Genomic DNA, 11272 nt, shown 5'->3' with positions numbered 1-11272 from the left:
AAAAGCCTAAATTTACCCGCCATGCCACCTGTAAATATTTCTATCAGCTTTCCAACCCCTATCCCCCATCCCCAGTGTACGGTAGCAAACCGGAGACTCATATCTGGTTAACCTCCCTGCCTTTCCTCTTCATTCTCTCTCTCTCTCTCTAGTATCAGGTCCACTTACACATTTCATATTTATTTTTATTCTCTTCTTCTCCCACTCTCCTCTGGAATCTTTTAATCCCATTCCCCAGCCCTATACAGAGTATAGCATGCCAGCGGTTGTATACGCGCCGGCAAAATTCTCTGTTTTTCTAATAAAAAATATATATCTCTCTCTACACTTCTAGCACCCGATTTGTGTACGGGCACTGCCCGTGCTATCTTCCACGCGCTACAAAACGTACCAGACTTTAGGGAACTGTTGAAGATGCTTGTGAATACATGGACAAGCACACTTCCGTACGTCTTACGCACTGCGGGAGGGATACCATCAGCGTCACAAGAAAGGGAAGGTTTGAGGCGCTTCAAACACTTGAAGACAATGTCATCATTGAGTAATAACGTACACACCATACCAGATTGAGAAGGAAATAAAAAATTAAATTATGGGGTTTCACGCGCCAAAACCACTTTGTGCCAAAACCTCCACACGCCGTAATGGAGGACTCCGGAAATTTTGACCACCTGGGGTTCTTTAACGTGCACCTAAATCTAAGTACACGGGTGTTTTCGCATTTCGCCCCCATCGAAATGCGGCCGCCCTGGCCGGGATTCGATCCCGCCACCTCGTGCTCAGCAGCCCAACACCATAGACTGAGTAGGAAGGTTACTTGAGTTAGAAAGATCTCTTACACCAAATACAAAACAGATATGCTCTGAAAAGGTACCAACAGTGTTCGAAACAACAACTCCACCTGCATCAACAAGACATACACCTACAGCGCTCTTTTTAGAAGAGGGAGAGTGCGTGTGGCATCAGAAATATTTTGAATTACCTGTCATTCTCGCTTCAACACGCTCGATGTGGTTGTAGTGAGCATTATTATAAAAAAGAATTTCCAATACAACAACAGCTCCTTCATTGAAATTTCGACTTCTCTAGGCCTGTGTGTTCTGCTTTTCTGTGTGCACGGTCTTTCAGCTTTGTTGCCATTTTTAGTTCTTTAGAAAACCAATGAGGGAACTCTAACTTTCTGAGTGGTTTTGTACGTATGAATATGCGCATGTCATCTTCAATGACTTTCGTAAACAAAATAAAATTTTCATTAATATCAGTTGTCCCATCTACGAACGACCAGTGGGCGTTTTCAAGATAATGGTACTAGGCAACGTAGTCTCCGAGGGAAGAGATGAAGCAGCGCTTCGTGTTTTTGTTGAACGGATGCATGCGTTTCTGTGCTACTAGAGTTAAAGAAGCAATTAATAGAGGGTGGAACTTATCTGCCGCAAACAGATGAACCTTGCAACGCATGACGGAAACAGTATTAAGATTCGTAAGACAGAGACCTACAACGTTGGCATAGCAGTTCTCAGTTAGGTTTAGCACCTGCGTGAAATTTAAATGCGATAAAGCCAAGCAAGGAGTGGCATTCTTAGGAAATGTAAAATGAATTCTGGCAGATAGCATTATTAATCCATAAAATTTCTGGCACGCGAAAGTCAACAGCAATGATCAAGACTTCGCGGTTCTTATGCAAAATTATAACAGTTTCAATGGATACCAGGATAAGACCAAACTCTGCAGGAGTTACGTCTGGTGCTACATAAAATGCGCCAAGCAACACCCGTTCACCACCTGAACAGCGCGCGTCTATTCAAACAGCCTAATCATCTCACACTAGATCTAAGCGACGGACATCGCGCTATCAACAGCGATAGGGGTGCCACCACTTTTTTGCTTCCAGGAAGGATAATGTCGATTCGAACGAAAAACGTTATTATACACAGGAGATGCTTTTTAGGGTAAAAGACAGGTTTCACTTAAAGCTATTACAGGATTGAGCAGAAGAGACAATATTTGATGAGAGAATATATTAAATTTGGTGCGTAGGCCTCGAACATTTTGATAACGATACATACGTCTGCTGCGTCACTGATATGTCACCTTTCTTTTTTCCAATCTTTCACCGCTTGCGCTAGCTGCTCCTCGCACAAGATCATGCTGTCGTGGAGCTTACTACGAGGTGGCTTGAAGAAGAAAGACCTTGGCCACAGAGAAAAGTCACTGAGACGGTTGAAAGCGCCGTCGGAGACCTCGACGTGGAACGACGCATATTTCGTCTCCAGACGCTTAACGGACAATGATGTCGAGTCCACAGCAGTTAGATGGGCATCGGGTTGCGAGCTTGTTGTGCGTGGCGATAGTTTCGACACGAAAAGTGCGTGGCGTTTAGCGGCAACAAGAGACTTGGTGTCAAATGATGATGATAATGATGATTATATAATAATAATAATAATAATAATAATAATAATAATAATAATAATAATAATAATAATAATAATAACTTGCCAAGCGAGGGCAGTGATACCGACCAGTATTGGTGGTGCGCTAACTTCTTGCTCTGCGTGTTTGCATTTCTAAACATTTGCACTGTGCTTGTAAAAATTTAATGTTTTGAATTCACGTTGGCTGCGACGAATCTGCTTAATCTTGTACTTCTAGTAAAGGGAATAAAGTATATTTGCAGTCTCTATCTTTTCTTTTTCTGCCTGCGGAGAGTACAAAATCGTTCTGCTGAAAATATCTGTAGTGGACAGTGCGAAAGCTATAGTTTATTTCCAGTTTCTTCATGAAAAAAAAAAACGAAAAATGAATCAATTTTTTTCATGCTATTCAAAATTTCCGGAAATTTTGCATCTCACTTCAAAACCGCTTCAGCGGCTCTTTCTCTAACATCCTTCATTTTTGAGGAACAAATAAGGAAAGAAAGGAAGATATAGGAAATCAAAGAAATAGGGGCAGCAAGGAAGAAAGGAAGTTGCGCAACTTCCGCGAGAGGGAGTCCGTGAGATGTGTCCTAGTCGGTAGCGGGCGACTGGCGCGAGCAGAGGTCTCACTCGGGCGAGACCTCTGTGCTCGCAGCACCGAGCAACAACTCCGCGCTCTGACACATTGCTCCCGATTTTCTGCAGGAGATCCACTCGGATTTCGTGACGTGGCTGCGCTGGAATTCGAGTTGTGACGTACCGTTACTCTTTGGTCGCACGCGGGCAAGTCCAGTGACTTCATTGTAACAACACCGCTGTCCGTTGGAAAAGTCCGATCAGAAACGCTCAAATTACGAACAACTTCCGTATGCTGTGACTCATACAGGCGCGATAAGCTGATTGCGTTGCCGCCGGCAACGGCGTTGTTGTCGGCGATAATAGGCGCGCAGCCGTAAGTTCGGGGATCGAACTTGTACAACGCCGTATTCGGAGAGAGTCGAAAAAAAAAAAGAAAATCACCAAAGTGGAGGGTGTCCCAAACAACACGGTGCCGTATGTATAGGCCGGCACGGTGATACCACTGTCCCACGCCCCTCTTTTCCTTTACTCAAATATTCAGAATCAACAGGGGCGGTTCCTTAAAATCTTGGTGCTGTCGATCAATGACACGCGGCAGAGCTAGGATGCAAACCATGAGGCAGGGAGGTAAACAAGCAAGCAAGCAAGCAAGCAAGCAAGCAAGCAAGCATGCAAGCAAAACATTTGTCGCCCTCCCTAGTTCCATCCTTCTGCGCACAATGTGGATGCTCATTCAAAAAAAGCTTTCGCTGGCACGTATGCTAAATTTCCTGACAGAGAGAACGCAGTCCATAATGGATTGGCCCCACATGTACACTCTCGCGGCTACCGCTTTCCCTTCCCCTTGCACCACCGATTACGACGCACAAGGTGTAGAGTGCCACAGCCGCCCTTATCCAGCTTGAGCTTTCCTGCAGTAAAGTGAAGGCACATCCCGGAGGTGCCTCCAGAGGCACTGTGCAGTTGCGCTGCTGAACACAAGGTCGTGGTTTCGACCCCGGCCGCGCCGGCTGCATGCATTCAAACAGGGAAAAAATACAAATAATAATAACAAAATATTAAGGAAGAACGACCGTATACCGCGCATCGGGTGCACGTTAAAGAACTTAACCCGGGGTCCTCCACTATACGGTGCGCTTCATATAGTCAGATCGTCGTTCTAGCACCTAAAGCCCGATAATTGAATTTGTTAAAAAAATTCAATTACCCCCGTGCCTGCAACGTCAGCCGAACCCACGTGCCTGTGCAAATTTCGCAATTTCTACCTGCATTTAATCCTCTGTCACCCTCTGCGCTCAAACACCGCTGCGCTGCCCATTTCCCTCCCCACGTGTAGGGTAGCAAACTGGACTCAGTCTGGTCAACCTCCCTGTCTTTCCTTCTTCCCGTCTCTCTCTCTCTCTCTCTTGAGAACTTCAATGTAACTTTAATGGGATCGAAAGAAGTGGAGAGGTCGGCTGGATTGAAGTGCTTCTAGCCTGTACTGTACTGCAACGAGGATGGTACGGTGAAGTTGACGATGACCAGAGCTGCACAGCATATATCGACAACGACAAGCTGACGAAAACATCCTGGACAAAAGCCGCTGTGCTGCCCGAGTCGACTCAGTTTTTGTCAGCCCCGGCGCTGTTTCGGGCTTCTATAGGGAGTGGGTGCAGCGGAACGGGGGCTAAGGAAGGGAAGGGCGAAGGAAATGACTACGTGTTTGCATCCGCCTCCTCCGTCCACTCATTCTCATTGCTCACGTACCAGCTCACGTCTGTGACTATAGGATCATAAATGGCGATAACGAGAGAAGCCAGACGCAGCGCTTATCGCCTACAGCTCTCCAGGAGATTCACACTCTGGAAGGCTAACGGTCTCGGTTTCCTCCTCGCTGCGGTTACCTTGTTACGAGCGCACGCGAGCCTCGCTCATCCGCACGCCGCATTACGGCCGGCGACAAAAAGGGGCTTGTATGTTACCGCATACTCTATGTGCGTGCTCGTTGTGGTCCCCTAAGGGACAGAAATAAAGAGCCCTGGAACTAATTTTGCGGCCGCCGTGTGATCGTCGTGCGACAAAGGCGGTAAACGGTAAGGTCACCTTGTGTGTTTTTATTAGTCCTCAGTTATTTATCATTCCCGCTAAAGCGTTATCGCTTGCGGTAGGATGTTACTTTTTCGCAGGCGTATCCAGCTGAGCGAACTTCGCTGAGGCAATCCAAAAAAAAAAAAAAAAGGCTACACATGCATCGCGTGTCTAACGTCTAGGCAGTGAGCGTGGTCGAAGGGCGTTGACTTGTTATGAGCTGAGAATGAACGCGTGCAGTCAAGATACGGCGGTATTATTTCGAGGATTCGTTGTTGTGATTCAGTCGGTTTACGGCATTTTACTACTGAGAAAAAGGTCGCGGGTTCGAAGCTCCACCGCGGAGGCCGCGCTCTCACGAAAGTGAGGTACGAAAGCACCCATGTACTTACATTTAAGTTTTATTTAAAGCAACTCCAGACGGTGCAAATTTACCCGGAGTCCTCCACTACGGAGTCTCTGATAGCCCTGCAGTTGAAGGCAAAACAACGTCAAATACTTGATGTTATAACGGCGAGCACAGCATTCAAAAGAAGGCGCTAGTAATATTCGTTTCGTTTTATATTTATCGAACCACCTGTCATAATGAATACAGGAGGCAGGAAAAAAGAAAGACTAACCGAAGAAAGAGAGCCAGAGAAATAGATTCCGCCAATGAAATCAAACAAACGACAACAGTCAAGTAAACGATGAAGTAACGAACTAAACTTCTTTTTCATTTTCGCCGTTCGTGTGACACTTGTGTTTCCTCTACATTTATAGTGTATAGTGTAGTGCACCAAACTGTCACAGAGAAGCATCACCTCGCGCCAAAACAGGGGGGTTAAAACAGTGCAGATGGCAAGAAACGTCAGTCGTGTACACAGTCTCTCGCACACACTCGAAACCGCGCTGCTTGTTTGACGAGGTGGATAACACGAGCACGTTTTTTACCAAAGTCCCGGCGAGACTTCGCGTATAAGGACGAGGCAGGCAGGCACGTACTCGATAACGGGACAGGCGCGCAATGCGCGCCCTCCCTTTCCGCCTTGCAACGCACACAGCAGGCGCACCTTTCGTCGCGCGTGCACTCTGGACTCATCGTTCAAACGCCAGCCCCGGCCACGCAAACGCGTACCTTGATCGAGACCTTAGCAGCAAGTACTTCACTGACGCAGTACACACCCTCTCACTCTAAACGCATACCTGGGCGTATCACGCTGTTGCGCTGATCGCACGTTTCTGCTCTCACAGGCACGCCGAAACCCTACATGCAACAAAAATGCAGAGTTTCAACGTAAACTTCACGCTGGGAAACTATACACTATAGTGACTCAGGCCTCTTAGAACGAACGAGTCGGGGACATCGCGATAGTACAGCGCGGGATGACCATGCATCGCCGGCGTTTCCTCGATTTCAGAAACAAGCCGGGAGTCTTGTAAAGCAAACAACAGGTGTACTTCGTCACGGAGGCGACTTCTGCTTGGACTGTTATCGCGGAGGCACGCCACGGCCCTGCTTGCGATAAGCTCCGGAACGCGCGGGCCGCCAATCCACCTCTGTGCACCGCTGCAAACTGGGCAGAAGGCACGCTGCCGCGGTAATCGGTAGCGGCCAAAGTCTCGAAGACAAAGATGGCGGACGTGCGATGGACTGCCGTCTGCTTGGTGTGCGTCGCTTCGGCCTGCTGGGCCCAGGACGCAGGCTCGGCAAGCGGTAAGTGGAGTCGACGGTCTCGTTTTCGACGGTTCTGCGACGACTACATCGCGGACGAACTTGCGAAAACGTTATGTTTGCTGGCAACCTAAGCCTAACATCGGCGGTTTTTCGTCTGTTTTTGGGTGTGGCTCGCTAAGACCGATGGGCGGCTGCTGCCAGTGACCGCTAGCACAGTTGACTTCCGTTGAGAGGAACTCGGTTAAGCCGAATTTTCGGACATGAGGAACAATGTGTGAACATTTGCATGGTTTCTCATCGACTCAGTCAATATAAGTATACGTATATATCCGCTGACGCGAACTGAAAATTCGGTTAATCCAAACTTCCGCAGCCGCCACTGGCCCCTGCTATTCGGTAATGCGAGAGGCTATAGTGTCGGTAGACTTGGAAGAAGCGACTTTGGTATAGTTACGCAAGACACAAATTGTGTGTCTGTATACGTAAACAAATACGCCAGCGTCGACGATGACGTAGAAAGCCTGCAGGGCTTATACTACAGAAACAATAATTGAGGAGATCCTCGAGGTGAACCTGCAGTTTGATAATTATGGTGAGGACACTGCCCAGGAGCCACAACAAATAGTGGTGTTCACACATGATGCAGCTGACAGCGCCCTGAATACCTTGCAGCTTTTTTTTTTTTTTACAACAACGTGAAGGAATTGAATAATTTTTCAGCAGGCTAGGTGAAATGTCAGCTTTTGTTACAGCGCACAAGTTTGCACGGCGCTGACAAGCAGCAGTTTGTATCATGCGAGTGCAATTGTTTATTTTACACTTTTTAATGCTGGTTTTATTGCGGTTTCACTTGTTTTGTGTCATGAATATTTAGGTGCACAAAGAATAGTAGATTGCAAGTTCTACGGATACATTCTGCCAGGACAAATTTTTGACAAGACGAACAGATTTTCACGGTCCGGTGGAATTTGACTTAAAAATAGCTTACTGCATTTCGGTTGGTTAATCGTTTGCTTCTTAGTAATTTGGCAAGACCCACAGGGGATGGGTTGGGAATCGGGCAGTAGTATGAACAAAATTTAAAATAATTTTGTGATATTAATAATATTAATAATATTTTGTAATCGGTAATAATATTAAAGGAATAATAATAGTAATATTAAATAGTCATAATGAAGGCGCTTGATACTCTGAGCTATGTTACTGTGAATTTCAAGAAATGCACTAAAGAGGCAATGCTAGCAACATTGGATGGAGCTAGGAACTTCTGTTTGTTCTGTCTCCTTCACTTGTAATTTAATCAATGCGTAAAGCACACATTGCAATCATGAGGAAGGCAGGGTCCGTATTTCCAAATACGGTTCGCAAAAGAAGCTTAGTAGAGGCAGTTGTCGGTCGAGCAGAAGCGGAGGTGTCACGGTGTCATGCAGACTAAACCAAACCTTTCTATGAAAGTAGTAAAAAGTAGTCGCTTCTATTTTAAAACATTTAAAACGGTTTTGTTGTAATTAGGTCTATGCTCTCAATCCCTTTTATTTCCTCTTGAACTTTGATTTGCATTTAGTGGTACTCGAGAACACAGACGAGAAACGCCGCTAGAAAGTTTATAACAGACAACAGAAGGCGCTTGCACTAAAAAAGGCACTTTGTGAACGGCACCTTCCTTATGCATATTCCTACCACGGTGGGTAGAGCAAGACTGAATCAGAGATCAGTTACAGGCCGTCGCGTAAAGCTCTGAATGAGGCCGACCTTGAAAAAAACATTACTGCCTCCGCTAAAATTAACGCATCTCGCCATCGGCATGATAGTACACAAAGTGCAGAACAAGTGCTTTATAAATATCACAAGTGACTATCATTTCATTTTGTTTTCCTTAAGGACCCAGCAGCGGGGGGTATTATATAAGGTGGTACATGTGGTACTTCGTACCAAATGTACCACCCAGCATTTTAGTCATAGGTGACGCCTTAGCAAAGTAAAATCATCCTCTCTGACATTTGCGAATAAGCACATTATGAAGAAAATTTATTCTTTATTTTCAGGAGTGTGGTTCATAGCGTGCTTGACAAGTGCGCTCGAATTTGGGCGCCAAACACTTCTAACCTGCATAACACTTAGGTGGCAAAGTGGTTAGCTTAGCTTAGATTAGCTTAGTTTATCTTAGCTTAGCTGGCATGAAGCGCAAAGCTTGGTCTTTCAATCTGCCGATAACACAAACCGGTGACAGTAAATACGCCCGTAACCGTGAGAAACAAAGAAATGATGCAGATTATTCTGCGCATGATAATCTTATCACCATACTAAACGAAATTACAGAGTGACAACAAATCTGGGAAAATTGAGACTGATAAGGGTATACTCGTTTGTACAAGAGAACAAAATAAAAGACAAAATATGCAACGGATTACAAGCGGAAATGAAGATAACTACGCAACATGCACGATTCTCTTTGTGCTAACAACGCAGTGTCGACCACTTCACGCTCAAAATTTCTTGCTGCACACGAGACCTCAAACGTGCATTGCGGTTGGATATTTTCACGCTTGAATATAGTAGCATTTAAACAATGGCGACAACCCTATACTCGATTTGATGTCTCGCTCATTTTCACAAGGTCTAAACGCAACATCTATGAGCTTAAAATTTTAAGGAAAATATTTGTTTGGTAATGGCCTGCCAGTCGTGTTACACATCCTATAGCATGACGACTGGCCGCCACAGTTACCTGTAAATTTGCCTATAAATTTAAGTTCAATGGATGTTGCCCTTATATCTGTCAACAGCAACGAAAACGTCAAAACCAGCACGCCTGTTACATCTCAGCGTGAAAATGCGCACCTTTGTAAAGGTTAGCGTGATAAGAGGGTACGACATCACGCGCCCGCAGTGACGTAGACGGCAGCATACGATGACGCATCGGGAGTATGGTCAGCGTCCACAGTTGAGACAATATCCTGTAGCCGTTTCTCGTATAATACGCATATCTCCTTGAACATGACATGGCACAGAATTTTAATGTAATGCTCAGTATCTCATAAACACTAGTGCATTCTTCAAACATGCATGCATCTTTAGGTGTCTCCAATGGCCGCACTGTCCCTCAAAGTAAGATTATTGTCGAAGCGCTGTAGTACACTGTGAGGATAATTCAATATTGTGTGGATAGCAGTAATTCTATTCCAAACACTCAGCTTTCAGTCTTAAAATTATTTTTAGTACAATGGGCAACAACAGCACAACTCTTTTCTGTGTGTATTGTTAATTGGGCTGTCTTTTATTCCTCTGATAGCACGAATATTCTGAAGCACACAATTTATTGATCGCACAGAAAACATCGTGGAAGCTTCCTAGTAAAAACGGCACACCGCGCCCAGGAAGCCATAAGCAAGCATTCATGATGTCTTGGTATACACGCGTGACCTGTTCTATTAACACACGCAATGGTCTCTCTTTGGATACAAACATGTTTAAACAAGCGAAGTGACTGACCGGTACATGCAATCACAAGGAGATCTTTTATTTCATGTGACGAACTCATTTATACAAATCCTCGTAGCTAGGCCCCTTATTACACTTAAAAAAGAAGACAAATAGAAACGCGCTCCGCGATCCTTTCTTTACGTTGTTCTCTGCACATCAGTTAAAGGGAAAAAAGAATATTAGTGTACACGGGCATGTTTCGCAAGTAGTGAGATGCTTTTCCTTGCCTTAAAAGCTTGTTGACACACATTATCATGCGCATTTTGAGCGTATCTGTGTCCATCCTAGACCTAGCTGTCGGGTCTTTTGTCCGTTTATGTTGTCATTCTGCTTTAGTACTATGCGCCATACGCTCTTGACACAAAATGAATAGAATAACAACTAGGCCGGTCTGCCTTGAACGTAACGTAGTTGAGTAAACGTCCCATCAACGTCGTAACTACCGTTCGCAATGCAGAACAACGTCAGCGTTGCGTTCCCTTCACAGCGCATTGCCCCCGCTCACATGCATGCATGCGACGTGCGGGAAAAGCGATGCGACGGGCAAGTGTGTATGCACGTAAACGCGGCTAAAGCAACAAGCTTTCGTTCACTCAAGGCCGGCAGGCGCTGAATTCATTATACATGCCTGTTTATCTTCTCTCGAGTGTACAGCGACATGGAAGCACACATTATATCGGGCAGCGTTCACCAGTTTTGTAACGCCAGCGTTTGTTATTGTCTTTTATGAAAGGGCAAACTTCGGGAAGAAATCGGGTTTATCCAGATTCTGATAAAAACTTGCTCGGGGCGCAAGAAATTGGGAATTATCAGGTTTTATCCGAAAACCAAAGGACCCTATACGAGTATCTTGTCGCTGTCGTCGTCGATGATGTGCACAGGCATGCATGACCTTGCAAAAGTAACACCAGTATGTACTCTCCCTCAGCCTCGCGTTAATTGTGCCGTTTCGTGTTCTGAGATAAAGCCGGCGAAGAAAACCAGCGTCATTTAAGGATTTCAAGAGCATCTTTGCGAGCTTCAGTGTCCGACAGTCACTGCGAGCCTTTCGGACCATGAACTATATACG

The 11272-nt window shown here is 45.5% G+C and overlaps 1 protein-coding gene across 3 annotated transcripts in view; it reads left to right on the top strand.

Annotated features, from left to right (window-relative positions):
* The first annotated feature begins 4908 nt into the window (after nt 1–4908).
* Nucleotides 4909–11272, top strand: part of mesh (sushi domain containing 2 mesh) — a 49511-nt gene continuing 43147 nt past the window's right edge. For 2 of the 3 annotated variants that reach the window (XM_055073699.2, XM_050184227.3), the window contains exons 1-2: nt 4909–5068; nt 6464–6759. In XM_055073699.2, coding sequence (XP_054929674.2) covers nt 6678–6759 — 82 coding nt within the window. In that variant the 5' untranslated portion in view covers nt 4909–5068; nt 6464–6677. The remainder of the gene's footprint in view (nt 5069–6463; nt 6760–11272) is intronic. The other variant, XM_050184226.3, reaches the window with a different exon arrangement.

Source organism: Dermacentor andersoni, chromosome 4 (genome assembly GCF_023375885.2).
Source record: "Dermacentor andersoni chromosome 4, qqDerAnde1_hic_scaffold, whole genome shotgun sequence".
In the NCBI taxonomy this organism is placed as follows: domain Eukaryota; kingdom Metazoa; phylum Arthropoda; class Arachnida; order Ixodida; family Ixodidae; genus Dermacentor; species Dermacentor andersoni.
This window is presented reverse-complemented; position numbering and strand designations above follow the sequence as displayed.